The sequence below is a fragment of the Nelumbo lutea genome, chromosome 1, assembly GCF_056320005.1.
Source record: "Nelumbo lutea isolate HS-2025 chromosome 1, American lotus-T2T, whole genome shotgun sequence".
Classification (NCBI taxonomy): Eukaryota; Viridiplantae; Streptophyta; class Magnoliopsida; order Proteales; family Nelumbonaceae; genus Nelumbo; species Nelumbo lutea.
This window is the reverse complement of record NC_142684.1, coordinates 156,168,459-156,185,610: the sequence shown is the minus strand read 5'-3', so window position 1 is coordinate 156,185,610 and position 17,152 is coordinate 156,168,459. Positions and strand designations below refer to the sequence as shown.

The window sequence follows — 17,152 nt, the reverse complement described above, 5'->3', positions numbered from 1 at the left end:
GTAAAAAAGTAATGATTATCAAAGCAAAAATGCATTTTTTTATACTTTGTACTCTAAAAAAAGAGCATTACTGTACCTATTTTTTTTTTATACAATTTTGTATTCATTTGATGATTAATTTTTTGACCAAAGTTGAGGCATTGGAGCATAAGATAGTTGGAGCATTTAATGATGGGCCTACACCTTTGCACTAACTTCAAACAAATAGGATGAATACAAAAACAATTTAAAATGTAAACCATATTTGCACCCATGAACGGAAAAATGGGTAAATATATAGTGTATATATTTGCGCTTGCATTACAAACAAACGCAACCTAAAAAGATCCTAATAGGCCCATCTTTTGCTTCCAAACTTTACACCTTACTTATCAGCCCTTGTTTTTGGGGATTTTTTTCAATACAATTGCTAGTTTTAAACACCATATCAACATTGTTTCCGTTCCGGGCATTGTTGTGATGCTAGTTAATGTGAATCAGCAGACTTAAATTGCAATTAGCAAAGAAAAGTACTTTTGCCAAACACCTCGAATCGTTGCTTTATCCATTTTTTCTTCATGTATATCCTATAGGCCTATATGGAAACGGGCATCTGTAAGTCAGAAAGATTGTATAGAGGCCCAGGCCCAACGATTTCAATTTTTACGTGTTTATACTTTATAGTTAGTTAAAACCCTAAACCCTAGATGGTGGGTGCTTCTAGAGACTTCCTTCGTCTAGAACCCACCTCTGACAGTGCTGAACCCCTCCTGCTCTGTCCTCTATTTACGTCCTCTCCTTCCATCTCTCAGTGTTGCATTTTCCACCCAAAGCAACACTCCAGAAACCCTAACCAGAATTCACACTAGGTGTTCGTACTCTGCAACTCTCTAACTTAAACCATGTATCGCATGGCTGCCAACCTTGCTTCCAAGGCCCGGTAAGTAGATAAAATGAAATAATCTTATTCTGATTGTTCACTGATCACGCATTTTGTTTGTTGATTTCTTACAATTGTGATATTCCCTTTTGTGCTTTTCTCTTTTCGCAGAATCGCTAGGAACGGTAGCCGACAGGTGGGATTAGTGTATCTTTTCTCTCTCTCTCTCTGTTTTTTTTTTTTTTTTTTTAATTTTATTTTTTTCATTTTCAGAGGCTTCGGGATTATTTGGGAATGGTTTAAATGATGCTTATTGAATGGGTTCGTCTCCTTTTTTTTTTTTCTCATTATATGTTTGGATTGTTGAATTTTAGGTTGGTAGTAGGTTGAGTTGGAACAGGAACTATGCGGCTAAAGACATCAAATTTGGAGTTGAAGCTCGTGCCTTGATGCTTAAGGGTGTTGAAGAGCTTGCTGATGCCGTTAAAGTAACCATGGGTCCTAAGGTAATTGATCACTTCCTGGTATTTTTGTTAAATTTTCATTTCTGAACTGAACGCAAGATGTTAATTGTGGTGAAATGAAAGTGAAAATGCAATGTGCTTGGTTTGGAACCAAGGAGTACATACCACGATCGATCTATAGGCATGTCCACTTATGTACTTGTAAAATATAATAACTTTATTCGAAGACGAAGACAACTCCCCTTCTTCATTGTGTGTAGATTTTGTTTGGTGTAAGAGCTGCACCGTAGTATTGTAGGATTCTTTTACAGAGTTGGAACTCCTAGTAGTATGGGAGGTTTAGGATCATTTGTTAATTTTCAATGAGGACTGCTAGTAGGCAGTGGGTCCGCCTGGAAAGTGGCAAGCCCGCAGTAGTGTCCATGAAAATGCACACTACAAGTCAGAAGCACCCCTCTGGTGCGTGGCAGTGTTACATGGATGTGGTGGACACGGGAATCAGAATCTGACACGTCTTGGAATCTGACTTGTCAAGATTGTTTTTGTTAATAAACATTTTATAGGAAAATGGCATTCATTATGCATATTAGCTGCCCGGTTTAATAACTAAGGAGAAAAAGAAAAAAAAATTGTCACATAGAAGTGTCCTTCAAGAATCCATGAAGTTAGCTGCCTGCTAACATTTCCCTTTTTAATTTAAAGCAATATTTTTCAAAGGAGTTTCTCTTAACATCCCTCCACCACCCAACAAACACAAATAAATGGTAACTTGTTTTCCTCATTCTTTTCACTTGTTTCTTCTAACGTTTTGGTTATGCCAGTTAGCTTAGCTATTTATGAATGCTCTTGTGCCTGACTTTTCAAAGGGGCGCAATGTTGTATTGGAGCAAAGCTTTGGTGCCCCAAAGGTGACCAAAGATGGTGTTACTGTTGCAAAGAGTATTGAGTTCAAAGACAAAACTAAGAATGTGGGTGCAAGCCTTGTGAAGCAGGTAGCAAATGCAACCAATGACATGGCAGGCGATGGTAAAGTTGCTTACCTTACCTTTTTCATCTTTTAATGGATGTAAATGAATAGATTAGAGCAATAGTATATTTATGTGCATGTTTTTGTTACGATTATACCACTCTTGTGGTGTTCCTGTGGATAATCTTAATTATTATCTTGGTGTAGAAGTGGATTGCAACTGATGATACCCTTCTGTTTGACATATTTGCAGGTACCACTTGTGCGACAGTCCTCACTCGTGCAATATTTTCTGAAGGCTGCAAGTCGGTGGCAGCTGGAATGAATGCAATGGATCTAAGACGGGGGATCACAATGGCGGTAGATGCTGTAGTGACAAACTTAAAGAGCAGAGCACGAATGATCAGCACATCTGAGGAGATAGCACAGGTTCTTTGCATTTTCTGTTTTTTTCCCTGGACTTGCTTTTACTGTTACACTTGTTGGTATTAGTAGTAGTAGTGACGGCCTGAAATCTGAGAAAGCCTAAAAACCAATTTTTCCCTAATGGATGGCTAATTTAGTTCTGTATGGAAAAAGGTTGGAACAATATCAGCAAATGGAGAAAGAGAGATTGGTGAGCTGATAGCTAAGGCCATGGAGAAAGTAGGCAAAGAAGGAGTTATCACCATAGCTGTAAGTTAGTGCTATTCTTCTTTTATCTTGATATGCCAAACTAGTATTTTTGTAACTATCCGAATTTTCTATGCAAATAACATAAACATTTAAATTACAATTCTTTTAAACTTTTATCTCACTAGCCAATTCAGTGGGTCTTTGTGAGTTCCTGTATTTGTCCATCATCATCATCACCACCACCACCATCTATCTCTGCACGTGTGCAAACATGCCTGTGCTTTGGCAGTTGGAGCTGAATATGGAATTTGAATTTTCCAAACACTTGAGAAGCCAACTGAATTTAAATCACCTGAAGAAATTGATATGATATAAATTTAAAAATATTCAAATGATCAAGTTGTCCATATGTTTCTTTTTCCTTTGTCATTTGATATTGTACATCAAATCCCTAAGTTTAAAATTTTCAGCAAGCTAATAGGTTTGCATGTAGGTTTCTACTTGGTTCTATTGCACAAACTATTAGGTATCTATATTATGTATCATGTAACATTAATTTGTATATGATTTTTCTTGTTGCCCTAACTGTTGCAGGATGGGAAAACACTGTATAATGAGTTGGAAGTTGTTGAGGGAATGAAGTTGGATAGAGGCTATATATCTCCATATTTCATTACCAATGAAAAGAATCAAAAATGTGTAAGCCTTCTGTCCCTGTTAAGCAAATTTCTCACGTCTCAAGATGTATTTATTTTGACCTCTCTATGTTTGAACAATTTCAATTAAGAAAGTAGATCAGATAAACCACCTCTTGATTTACCAAGGAGGTTGCAGCAGGGATTTGCAAGTGGGTTAGACCCCCTATTGTTAAGGGAGTGGTATGATTAATGATTAAGAAGAGGTGATAGTCATCAAGAGCTTTTTGCATTTCTTGGGAGATGCAGGAATGAATGAGGGTTTTCTTTGGGTTATATATATATTATTTTATAATTTATTTGTCTTTGGTTAATTAAAATTTTCTATGAAGTAGAGGCTTCCCAAGTTGTTCAGAGGTAGCAAAAGTTATTTGTTTGGTCCAGGTGATCCTCTAAATGAATCAAAAAAAATTATTGGGAGTATAGTGAAGCCTTATGCTTTTGGTTTGCTTCCTTTATAGGTTTATTTTGACTTGTCTAACATGATATACCTTGCAAGTTTTTAATGATAAGTTGGCTAGGAATTGGTAGTCTGATCTTGTACCTGTAATGTTATCTGTTTTTTCTGCCAGATTGGCTTCCTGGTGCGTGGCTTATATGCCAACCTTTTTTTTCTCTGGAAGTTTTTTTTTTTTAATTTCATGTATTGCTTATTCTTCAAACAGTCATTGCTGTATTATTTCTAATAAAGGAGAAGTTTTCCCCCAGAACTGGCTTCATAATAGTTCTAATATTGTCTTGCTTCTGCCCTCAGGAATTGGAAGATCCCCTTATTTTGATCCATGAGAAGAAAATATCAAGCATAAATGCTGTGGTAAAAGTATTAGAGTTGGCCTTGAAGGTAAGCAAGCAGTTCTTGTTTGTTTTTATTTATTGGATTTAAATATACTCCACTTAGAAGATGTAATCTGTTTATCTGATTAAATTTTCTTGTGAGCTTCAGAGGCAAAGACCTTTGTTGATTGTTGCAGAAGATGTAGAAAGTGATGCACTGGCAACTCTTATTTTAAATAAGATTCGAGCTGGAATCAAGGTACCGCAGCAGTGCGTCTGTTTTTTCATCTACTAATTTCTACCTCCATTACAAATAGTTGATCATTAGGTGGGCAGAAAGCATCATTTAATGGCTTGACATGGGTATGATATGTAACTGTTAACAGGTTTGTGCCATTAAAGCTCCTGGATTTGGAGAAAACAGGAAGGCTGGTATGCAGGATCTTGCAACTCTAACAGGGGGTGAGGTAAGTCCACTATCTCTCAATGCTATCAGATTTTACCAGACAGAATCATTTTGGGCATCGAGTCACAGATCAAACAGTAACCATGTTGTTCTGTGCAGAAAAACAAACAAACAAATAAATAAATAAATATAAAATAAAATAAAATCTGTTCCAGATTAGCTTTTAAAGTTATTTTTTGGTCAGGCGTGCCTAGGCGCACAGGCGAGGCACATTTTGGGGTATGCATCTTGCCCAGGTCCTAGGCGCACGCCTGGTGTGCCTAGGCATGTGCCTGATGCGCCTTGCACCTCAGCCCAGGCGTGCGCCTTTTTTAAAATTTTGCGCTTTTTGCTTTTTTTTTTTGAGTCTAATGGCTGGATCGGGGGGCTCCGCCCCCAGACCCCCGACCACACCTCTCAAGGCAAGCCCGAACAAGTCTACATTAGGGTGTGAAATTCTTATTTCTCACATAAAAAAATATTGATTTTATAACTTTCATTGCCTTTTAAGAAGATATTTTATAACTTTCATTGCCTTTTGAAAGGTCTATTATCCAAGCCCAGATCTCATCCCAATGGAAAACTGTCCCAAAACGTTGCAACATGATCTTTGTCCACACATCCTAATTTCTCATGCATGATGGGTCCCTGTGTTATGGTGAGATTTGCAGGGAGAGATCATGTTGGAACCACGTTGGGACAGTTTTTGTTGGGATGAGATCCGAACTCCTACCATTCAGTCAAGTCTAAGTCTGAAAACAATGATATCTGTCTTGCCTTCGTTTTAGATTTAACAATATTTTATATGCATGCTTTGTTAAATTATCTTGTTTTCTGTTCAGCTCATCACAGAAGAACTTGGCATGAACCTTGAGAAGGTGGACTTGGATATGCTTGGCACATGTAAAAAGGTGCTCTTATTTTCTTCCTTCCAAAACCATATTGTTTTTTTTTTTTCATTATAGAAGTTAACCTGTTAGTGCATCTGTAGGTGACAGTATCTAAGGATGACACAATCATTCTGGATGGGGCTGGTGACAAGAAAGCCATTGAGGAGCGATGTGAGCAGGTAATGCTATTCCTTATTCTTTATTCATTATTAAGTTCTTTCATTTGGGCTTCTGTTTTGTCCGAATTGTTGCTCATTGCTTCCATTATTGATCTAAATGCTGATGGACATAATGCATCCTAACACGGTTTGTTGCTAAAATATTTTGGCAACAGTTGAGGTCCGCAATTGAATTGAGCACTTCTGATTATGACAAGGAGAAATTGCAAGAGAGGCTAGCAAAACTTTCTGGTGGTGTTGCTGTTTTGAAGGTATACTATCCTTTTGAAACAAATTTGCAATTTTTGTTTAAATCTTGGGCTTTCAAGGAGCTGGGGTTTAAGTTTGCCTCCACCTTCCCCTTTGCCACTTTAAATTGGTAATAATTTTGAGTTTCTTTGCAGATAGGAGGAGCCAGTGAAGCTGAAGTTGGTGAGAAGAAGGATAGAGTTACTGATGCTTTAAATGCAACCAAGGCAGCTGTGGAAGAGGGAATTGTACCTGGTGGTGGTGTTGCACTTCTTTATGCATCCAAAGAATTGGATAATCTGCACACTGCCAATTTTGACCAGAAAATTGGTGTTCAGATAATTCAAAATGCTCTCAAGGTATCCATCTTTGCCATGCTTGATATCAGTTATTCCACTACCTTAAATTGAGGTTACAGTAACTTAAGGCAGCTTTACATGACATTCACGGCAATGTTGATAACTGAATCTGGATTAGATTGATGCCTATTGAGTCGGTGTGAGATCTTTGTTGACTTGGACACTGACGACTTAAAATTTGAGGAAGTTGAGCTATTAGGTGCTGTATCATGTGTTTATAAAGATTAATAGCTTGAAGTTACGCAAGTTAGAAGCTTAGAATAACAAGTCTTTATATTTGATTCCAGTAAGTTTTATTAAAAGTTTAATGATTGGAGGTTGTACTTTTCCTCTTAACTGCAGACACCAGTACATACAATTGCTTCCAATGCTGGGGTTGAAGGAGCTGTGGTTGTCGGCAAGTTACTGGAGCAGGACAACCCTGACCTTGGTTACGATGCAGCAAAAGGTGTGTCTCTTTCTATTGCCTGAGAATAACGATGCTATTGCTTTTATTATTATGTTGTACAAATTTGATTATCTAATATTTCTTTAATCATTCACAACCAGGGGAGTACGTAGACATGGTGAAGGCAGGAATCATCGACCCACTGAAAGTGATCAGAACTGCATTGGTGGATGCTGCAAGGTAATTAAGGACATGAAAGCTGGTTGGTTGTGATTTCTACTCGGATTCCTGCTCTTGCAAATAGAATTAGAGATTCTCATTACTGATTTTACTATTACACACTTGTCCATGTAAGGTGATGCAATTACCAAATGATCCCCAATAAAATGACACGTACACCCTTGACATGGACATGTATAGAGTATAGTAGGGGTGTCAATTGGACTGGATTTAGTCCAATCCGATCCGGTCCAGTGTGAGTCCATTATAAATGGACCAGATCCAATCCAATCCAGTGAATGTTTTGGACCAATATGGACCGGTCCAAATTAATGTCTGGACCGTCCAATCTGTTCAAATTCATTTTGATTTAGATTGGTCTCAACCTAAACCCGGTCCATTGACACATATATTCTAATCTTATATCAATGGACCAGATATTGGCTTAATCCAACCCAATCCAATATAAATTTGTTACAAATGGACCAGGTGCAATCCAATCTAATAAATATTTTAGACCGGATTGGTCCAATCCAATATATTTTGTTGGTCCGTCCAATCTGTCCAAATTGATTTTGGACTGGACGGGGTCCAATCCAAAACCGGTCCATTGACACCCTTAGAGTATAGTGTAGAACATACCTCTCTAGTCTTTGCCCACAAGAGTAATTAATATTCCATCTTATTTGATGTTGTGCTATGCAGCGTGTCATCTTTGATGACAACCACCGAGGCTGTTGTAGTTGAGTTTCCCAAGGATGAGAAGGAAGTTCCAGCAATGGGTGGTATGGGCGGTATGGGCGGCATGGATTATTGAAGGCCTATTTAGACTGGTGGTGGGTTAATTCTTTCCCAAAGTGGGATCTGGTTCTTGTGCCCTCTGCACTGTTTAATCTGTCAGGAAATTTTCTTAGAGGCTCAGAAATCCGTGTAACCATTGTGAGGGAATTCAGTCTGTAGGAAGTTTTGTTCATGATTCTACCCGATTAGAGAAAAAAATCATTACTGATGATTGTAAAGACTCGAGTCTTTCTGTTCAGGATTCAGCAGGGATATCAGTGTAGGTTTTTCTCAAAATGAAAATAAAACATTTTATTTGAAAAAGGAAGTTTTAATGACGTGTGGTGCTAAACGGTTAATTGATTTCTTTCCGAGCCCTGAGTTTTGGCTGGCCTTTGGGTTGGTTGTGTTGTATACTTGTTTCCATTTAGGTTTCAGTTTATCTATTACGAATGATCAGTTTTGTATTCTCAGGGTTTTTTTTTTTTCTTTATATTCTAAACCATTTAGCCATTTATGATTTGGTATTGTGGTAATTTTGTATTTCAACTGGTTTTGGAATGTATCAATCAAAGACAAACTGAACACGTTTCCTTTAATAGTGTAATCGTTTTGGAACCAAATGGAAATTGGGAAATAGGCATCGTTTCCCAATCCCCTTTGGCTTGGAACTATATGCCTATCAGGCTATCACTTTTAACTTCACTTTAATCTGTGCAAATCCAACAAGGATAGTGGACTGACGGTGCCTCTAGTGAATTGTTACTACTCTGCCATGTATATATAATTCATTATAAAAAACACGGCTCTTGATGTTCGACAAAAAGGGTCCAGATATAATTGGCATACCTTTGATCTGTGTAGCTGATGAGTGATGACAGTGGAGTGGAGCTGATCTTATCCAAGAGCTTGCCTTTGTTCTAGACTTCTAGTATTCATAAGGTATACTACCTTTCTGATTAAGCTGCTTCGAATGCATTGATTGAAGTCTTCTGGATGATACAAACCATTAGTCCAACATGAATGTCCTTGTGTACAGATACAAGAGTTGTCAGCGTGTTGGTATGCTTGTTCTGCATTACCTGTGATGAGATTGGATCTCTTATGATCCACAAACTGTTTCCATATCCATACCCACAGGGAACTCTACACGGTACAAGCACGCTTTGGGAACAGTTTGTGGGTAAGAGATGAGATCGGGAGTGATCTGTGGTGGCAGGGTTATGAGGACCATCAGTAATGAGCTTAGAATTACTTTGGGGTAACTGATGTATTATGTATAGATGTGTATCGAAATGGCTGCAGCGTGTTGAATTGTGGATGATCTTTCTCAAATTATATGATAGATAAGCCGTAAGCTGCCTGGCTCCCGCGTTTCGTGCCCCAACCACTTTTGTTAAGAACTTAAGACGTGGTTTTGTACAAGTCTGGCTGGGGTTGAGGACCTTGAGGTCAATGCTAACCCAAATCCAAGCTGTGGACTGGAACCCTCAATCCTAACCCTAACGGTCTAACCCAATCAAAACTTTTCGGCTTGGGTTGGGATCAGGTTAGCCCAACTTCATTACTTCTTTTTATCTTTTTCCAAATGTTCTTATTTCCTACACTCAAGGGTTAAGGTAAATTTAGTTTTGGCATTATTAAATTATATGAAAAATGGCATAGTTATCATGCTTTTGAAAAACTTGTCTTTAAAATTATATGAAAAAGGCATTATTGACCTGAACCCCCCCCCCCCCCCAAAGCTTGCGTTACTCGGATTCTTAATGCTGCCAAGTTTCAAATCTCTGACTAAACCTCTCATTACTCTTACACCCTAATTCAAATCAACTGTGTACGGCTAGGGGTGTCAATGGACCGGTTTTGGGCCATCCAAATTAAAAGCAATTGGACAGATTATACAGACCTAAAAGACATTGAATTGGACCAATATACACTTAATGGTCCAAAGTATTTATTGGGTTGGATTGGACCTAGTCCATCTGTAATGGATTTATATTGGATTAGGTGGGATTGAACCAATATCTGAGATCTTGATAGAAGATAATAACGTGTCAATGAACCAGGTTTGGGTGGAACCAATCTAAATTAAAATCAATTTGAACAGTTTGGACGATCTACACATTAAACTCGACTGGTCCAAAATGGACCAGAGTATTCATCAGACTGTGTTGGGCTTAGGAGGGGGGCTGTGCTGCCCAAACATGGCCCGCCAAGGCTCAAGGCCTGGCACGGATGGCATCCAGGCCGCTTTCAATCTGTGTCGTGCCAGCACAGCTCAACCCACATTACAGTTCTATATACAGAGTTGATTTATGGATAAAACCAGATTCAAGAAAATGATATGATGGTGCTATTAAAGGGCGCACTATGACCTGAGAAAAGGTCTCGAGGTATTGTTGGTTAGCAAATGCCCTGATTGCACACCCCAGGGCGCTACAGCATAATTTTTCCCTTGTTGAATTTCTTGTTAAATGTTGTTTATTATATATAGTTATATACTGATCAAGACAAAGAAAAACAAGATTTTTCATTCTTATTCTGCCATTCAAATATGGATTTTTAGTATTGGACATTCTTATCACTAAATTTAATAGTTAGTAACCTCTTATCACTAAACCAATAACTTACCGGTACCATAAAAATAAAACTCAAATCAGTATTATTTCTACTTACCCTCTATGAGTTCTTCTAACTTGTATAGAGGTTGATGCAGCCATCTGCATTAGTGCAAATATATACATTTATTGCTCATAAGGCTGTGTTTGGTTGCAGTGTAATTTTATTTGGACTAGTGCAAATGTATAGGAATGCAAATTCTAATTTAAATTTGTTTTAGGTATTACTTTATTCAGTTCTTATTTTATTTCATTTGTACTGCAACCAAACAAAATAAGGCAAAATTTGAAACAAAAATAAATCAGAATTTATATCCTAATAATTTGTACAATCATAGCTTTGCATCAGTGCAAATTTATTTGCACTACTACCAAATACAGCATAAGGTGCAAACTAAACAACATTATAAATACTAGCTGGCTCAGTAATTTTGCAATGCATGTTTGTGCCTAGAGATGGGTGGAAAATAAATTGGATTTTGAAATATAGATAGATTTCTATAGAACTACCATTTGTAGCTTAGCAAAACAGGGTTGGATGCAATCAAGGATACTGGACACTGTTTTCTCTCGGTTTGAGGCGTTTAGGGGCCTCGTTGTATACAACTTGTATACTTTCTTTGTTTCTTTTTAATTTATAAATTTTACCTTACCTTTTTCAAAAAATAATAAATAAATAAATAACTCATGGGAAATCACCTTATCCAATTTATTCATACCCACATTGTAATTTGGATCAAGACTTAAGGCCTGGTTTGAAAGTGGTACAAATATAAATATGTAGAATGCAAAACCTTGTATTTTGTATGTATTTGTATTTGTATTCCTTCCAAACTGAGCATTAAAAGATTATAACTTTGTATAATAAGAACGAATATTGTGTTTACTATTCTAGTAACATAAAATTGAAGTTTTGTAAGGGTCATATTATTTTTGGCTATTACTCTATGATATAACTAAACAGAACCTTTGAAGAATAGATTACCTATTTGCTACATTTTGTTAATCCTTAGTGGTCTGTTTCTTTCTGTTTCAGAAACACCAATCATACAATGAAGAAGTTCTAAGACTGATTTTTTTTTCACTTTTTGGTTTGACAACTTTATAAGGTAAACCCAAAGCATCATACCAGTAAATTAATTATCGTAGCATATATTTATTTCATGATGCCTATTCAAAAGCTATGTTGGTCCATACTTTAAGGGTCCGTTTGTTTCGTAGTTGGAATCAGAATTGAAGTTCTTTAGAATTGGAATTGTAATGGTCTATTTCCATAGTCTATTTGGTTTAGAAAGAAATTGGAATAGGAATTTAAATCAGTTGGAATGGGATTTCATTCCCAAGGGAGGGAGGGAACGGAATGCCATTTCACCAAGAATAGAAATGTGATTCCAATTCTGCCCAACCAAACAGTTAGAATCAGAATATTTCTATTCCCGTGAACCAAACATGACCTAAGTTGATACCTTGTCTTTCTGAATGCAAAAATCCATTGTATTATGTCATAATGAAATTAGATCATGTTGTGGATATGGTGTTGTTACTAGAGATGTTCGTTTTCTTATTTTGGTAGGAGATCATGTGAAATAATTTCCCTTTAGGCTATGTTTGGAAACAACGAAAATAACTGTGAATGCAAATATATAGAGTGTAAAACAGTTCATATAAATTGTAAAGTTGGGTTAGTTTTGCACTAAGAAATTTACCTTTTTACCAAGCAGATTTTTAGTTGTAATGGATGTAAACACTAATTCCAATAAAACATATGCCTTATTTTATCAAAAGCCCACTTGAACGCAAATTTACTTCTTTTTTATTGATGTAGTTTTACATCTTATTATTGACATAAATATGCATTGGTTTTGTCATTTATCAATGCAAAAATGTAATATTGCCAAATATAGGCAAAAGTGAACCAGAGTGCAAATTTTCCCTGAACCGGGATTTACATTCTATTTGCATGGTTTCCAAATGCAGCCTTAAAAGTGATGCTGATTAGATGAAATGTTTCTTGGGCTAAAACTCGTACTTAAAGCATATAGGTTCCTACAGGAGTATGACAATGGAGCTCTTATGAGATTCTTAAGATCTAGCTCGCATCCTTTGGTGGGAGTGATAGTCTAATTTGAACCCTTGATAGTAAAAGGATTTTTATGGTAAGTCACAGTCTTGCAAGCACTTCATGCGTCAGTCAGTTCATCAGTTCATCCGGTTCAGCCACTTCAGCGCCGTCCACCCAATTTAGTTTGCTTTACAAAATTGTTGTGGTTCAGTTGGCATCAAAGAATGCAGGCTTTGATGCTTCATATAAATGTATAATATACTAATATACATATACAAAACATCATTATAATTCTCGATACAATTTTAAGGTAGGCTTTATTTCTGCATTTTTTACATTTTCTAAAATTTTAATAATATATTTTTGCAATTTGTTTTTTATATTTTATGTGTTTTTATGTATTTTTTGAAGTTCCATTCAGTTTTGACCAAATTGGACCCAAATCTGATCCATTTGAATTTCAATTAGACTAGATTGGATTTGGTTTATATGGGTTTGAACAGAATTTGGTCCGGTACATTTATAAATGGACCTATGCTGGATTGGATTGGACCAAATCCGGTCCAATTGACAACACTACTTGAATCCATATAAGCATAGTCCCAATCTCATATTAGATATACTTATCAAAACTCAACCCCTTGCATGCAAACAAAATAGTTTTTTATGCATGAAGGGCCTTGATTGTGCCATGTGATTAGATTGTTAAGGAGACACTGAAAAGTACTTGGCCCCCTCTAGGCATGTGTCTTCATTAGACCTGTTCATGGGTTGGGTAGCTTGACGGGCTGGCCTGGTCCAATTCATCCTAAGTTGGGTTTCGACAAAATTTTAAGCATGCAAGTTCGGGCTTGGGCTCTAAAAATCAAGCTTAACTATTTTTCGAGTAAGCTCAGGCTTTCCCAAATAATGCCAACCCAAGCCTGAGCCTGGCCCAATAATATTAAATATATAATAGAAATATGATATATGCCTTAATAATATATAATATATATTATATAATAGTAAAATTAATAACAAAAAAGTATTATATATATTAAATGTATAAAATATTATATAATATATAATATATTATTAATATATTATAAAATACATATCAAAATTGGGCTTTGGGCTCGGGCCCAAACTTTGGGCTTATATAGGGCTGGGCTCAAGCTCAAGATCTAGGCTTGACAGTCGAGCTAGGCTCGGACTCGAGCTTGATGATACAAGATGGCCTAAGATCTAAAACCATATCTAATAACTTCAGTTGTATTTGATACTATTGCCACTTTCTACTTGTAACATTTTAGGTTGGTCAATATAAATTTTCTAAGAATATATTTTCTTGCTACCACAAATGCTTTGAGTTATCGGTACAACATTGGTACCATTATTAGGAAACATCAAATTTAGTGTTTTTATTATAAGTGGCAACACCTATATGACAAGACAATTTTTCAAAAATTTGTGTTGACCAATACAAAAAGTTGCAAGTAGAAATGACAATAGTACCAAACACAATTTTCTTTGGAATATGCTAGAATGTTGATGGGCCATGCATGTTTAGATGGCCAACTTTCCTATAAATTCCCTTAAGGGGGATTTTGAATGTTCCCATTTTCAACTGATTTGCTACAACTCTTTTTACCCTCGACATTTGTATCCAACTTTTAGAACCCACAGACCAACCTTACTCGGGGCTTGGGGTTTGCGTTGAGCTAGGCCTAGGCTCGATCTATAGCCCTTGTTATAGATGCTAAACTTGTAATAGCTCATAACCATTCCCAACAAGAGCAAGGATTAGCTGAACGCATTGGTTGTTTGCATTATCATTGGTTCCACAGCCTGCTGAACAGTCATCGTATTCAGCTAATCCGAATTACCCTAACAATTGGGGAGGGAGATTTCAATACAACGTTTTCAACTCATTGTTGCCCCCATCCAATAACTCAATCACAAATTAATTGGGGTCAATCTCCAACCCACTGTTTTACAAAATTCGTGGACTTGGTCAATGGCTTGTCAACCTAGGTGGTTGAACCATTAGCCTATTCAAGCTCCGGTTCCAGGTAGGGTTTTAAAACATCGGTTCAGTATCATATAAAAATACTGCCAAACAAAGCATCATATAAAAATACAAAGAGCTCTTGCCCAAAAAGAGAAAACAAATATAAAGAGATACCGAATATCTAAAAAAGAAAAAAAAACTCCAAATTAAAGGAAAGTTCCATCTGATTTATCTAAGAAAAAACTATAAAAGGGATCTTATTGAAAATTGCATGGTGGCTTCGGCGGCAAACATGGAAGCATACCTACAATAATAAATTAGGGTAAAATATAAAAATCTCCCCTGAGATTTATGAGAATTATAAAAATCTCCCCTGAAGTTTTATTTTACTAAAAAAACCTTTGTTATAGTTTTGAAGAAACTGTAGTTACCTCCCTTCTATCATTGTGATAGACCAGAAACGTTGGCCTATTGCATTAGTGTTTTTTTATAAATACCCATTTACTCATATGCCTATCAATTCATATGAATGTTTACCAAAATACTCCCAAATGTAAAGTAATTTGACTTTATAAATCTGTTAGCTAGAGTAAAATCTAAAAGGGTAAATCTGACATTTTAAATTATAACGCTGGAACAATGACCAAAGTGAGGTAATTGCAGGTTTTTCAAAACTAAGGCTTTTATTAAAGTGAAACTTTGAGATTTTTATGATTGTCAGAAACCTCAGGAAGGATTTTAAATTTCACCCAATGAATCAATCAATCAAGGCTGTCAAAACTTTAGCGCAAAGAAAGCGGACAAGCTTGGTTTCAAAGCAAAATTTGGACTTGATTTGAGAAACAACTAGTCATCATGGTTGCATCGATCTAACTTGTACGCTTAGTCACATCTAGTAAACTGTGGGGGCCCACCAATACAACCATTCTCAACTACCATGATCCCTTACTTCACTGAAGACAAAAAAAACTTCCATGATCGCTTGTTTAACCAGCAATAAAACCATTTTCTACAACTGACATCGAACTAGATATTGGTTTCCACGTGGAAAAATAGATATTTCAAATTCGATCAAGAATTAAGGCATCGTTTGGTTTATGAGAATAGGGCTTTAGAATTGGAATTAAAATGATCTCAATTGATTGGTTGAGTGGAATTGGTATCCGTTTTCATTCCTATTGGAATGATATTCCCTGCCCCTCCCTTGGAAATGAAATTCTCTTTCTTATAATTCTGATTTCTATTTCCACTCCTGTATAAATCAAACAGACGATAAGAATGAATCATTTTTATTCCGATTCTAATTATGAACCAAATAGACCCTAAGAACTAAGAAGAAGACGTAGTGGATGGTCGATGGAACATCTTCAACGAAAAGGGATATCATCCCAACACTGTCCTCTGCGGCTGTGAATTGTGATGGCTAGTTGGGACAGTGCTTATTCGTCGCAGATGTTCCCGATGTGGGCGGTGCCGCAGTGGATCTACCTCTCGATGACATTTCCGTAAATCAAGAACCCATTTGGAGCAAATCCTCTGCCCGATTAGGGATGCGAGCGATATCCGTTTGCCCGAATTCGAATTATACGCCGGTAATCCGAATTTAATCCATAGGTTTGAATATATATGTCGTATGTGTAATAGGTTCATCAATTTACATTTATTAGTAAAAAATAAGTTAAATCAGTTTAGATATTATATTTAAAGATATTATTAGTTGATATTTAAAATAATATATTCGGAGGGTTCGCTGCGATGCTACCGGTTTGAATCCGATATAATCCGACGGGTAAGGTTTGATTCGGAACCGAATATTAGCGATACGTGGACGCGGACGTCATAACTTCATAAGTAGAGACCAGTTACTGACACACTTTTCCGAGGAAGCTGCCGAGTGCCGGTTAGATCTCTCTCCGATGTCCGAACGATTATAAGAATCAGGGCTAATGTGCTTTCTCTGTGTCTCCTAGACTCCAAATCTCCCTCTCTTTTTTCGTTATAATCCTATAAACTGGTAATGTGAACCAGTGATGCCTTCAGTTCTGAAATTTTGTGAAAATTTGGGAGAAGATGTAGTTTTTTTGGTAAGTAAAATCTAGTTTTCAGTTGAGCTGATAAGGCTGTTATGTTAGCAGATCGAGATTGGAAGTACCGGAAAGGCTCCATGGCTGTTCCTATTGAAGAAGCCATTGCAGCTCTATCGACGTTTTCGTTAGAGGTAAGTGATTTGATTGGTTGCCATTTTCAATAGTTTCTGTAGAATTCATTAATTCCATTTAATTTCAAGTGTGTTTCGGGTCTTATTGTTCATGTAGAATTTCGAATGGATATCATCTTACTTATTGAAATAATTTTGCTTAGAAAGTTTTTGTTTTTTCTTTTTTTTTGGGGTTCTGAGAAGGAACGACCACATTAGAAGTCCTGTCATTCAACTGAACTCAGCAGAGCTTTATTCCAACTATTTGTGGTTGGATACAGTAAGAGACAGATCCACCATTGCAATCCATCAAGGACATGTCCTCCTTCAGATTATTTGGTTCTTAATTTCTCATTGCTTCAACTCAAGTACTTTTGGTTTTCTTTTTCTCTTTGAAAGCCTTTTCTATACTTCTACTTGCAC

At 36.6% G+C, this 17,152-nt stretch overlaps 2 protein-coding genes across 5 annotated transcripts in view; both read left to right on the top strand.

Moving 5' to 3' along the window:
• Positions 1 to 443: 443 nt before the first annotated feature.
• Positions 444 to 8,186, top strand: LOC148878575 (chaperonin CPN60-2, mitochondrial-like). Of its 2 annotated transcripts, none has more exons than XM_088956836.1 (17): positions 444 to 919; positions 1,031 to 1,055; positions 1,234 to 1,365; positions 2,190 to 2,349; positions 2,544 to 2,719; positions 2,870 to 2,965; positions 3,500 to 3,604; positions 4,355 to 4,441; positions 4,544 to 4,633; positions 4,761 to 4,841; positions 5,662 to 5,730; positions 5,811 to 5,888; positions 6,044 to 6,139; positions 6,272 to 6,475; positions 6,818 to 6,923; positions 7,025 to 7,103; positions 7,788 to 8,186. In XM_088956836.1, the coding sequence occupies exons 1-17, from the start codon at positions 882 to 884 to the stop codon at positions 7,897 to 7,899; spliced, it is 1,734 nt and encodes a 577-aa protein (XP_088812962.1). In that variant the 5' UTR covers positions 444 to 881; the 3' UTR covers positions 7,900 to 8,186. The 2 variants fall into 2 exon arrangements, with proteins under 2 accessions (XP_088812962.1, XP_088812968.1); XM_088956842.1 differs by having other exon boundaries at positions 727 to 919; positions 1,031 to 1,066.
• An 8,195-nt stretch (positions 8,187 to 16,381) lies between these two features.
• PIR121 (transcription activator) overlaps positions 16,382 to 17,152 on the top strand; it is a 160,258-nt gene continuing 159,487 nt past the window's right edge. The window contains exons 1-2 of one of the 3 annotated variants that reach the window (XM_088956812.1): positions 16,382 to 16,546; positions 16,668 to 16,750. In XM_088956812.1, coding sequence (XP_088812938.1) covers positions 16,697 to 16,750 — 54 coding nt within the window. In that variant the 5' untranslated portion in view covers positions 16,382 to 16,546; positions 16,668 to 16,696. The remainder of the gene's footprint in view (positions 16,547 to 16,667; positions 16,751 to 17,152) is intronic. The other 2 variants (XM_088956817.1, XM_088956820.1) reach the window with 2 other exon arrangements.

What these genes read in the sequence shown, in the direction of transcription:
- LOC148878575 (XM_088956836.1), top strand. Translation starts at nt 882, where the DNA reads ATGTATCGCATGGCTGCCAACCTTGCTTCCAAGGCCCG. An exon ending in AACCTTGCTTCCAAGGCCCG is followed by an intron (nt 920 to 1,030) that starts GTAAGTAGATAA and finishes CTCTTTTCGCAG; the next exon opens with AATCGCTAGGAACGGTAGCC. An exon ending in ATGAAAAGAATCAAAAATGT is followed by an intron (nt 3,605 to 4,354) that starts GTAAGCCTTCTG and finishes TTCTGCCCTCAG; the next exon opens with GAATTGGAAGATCCCCTTAT.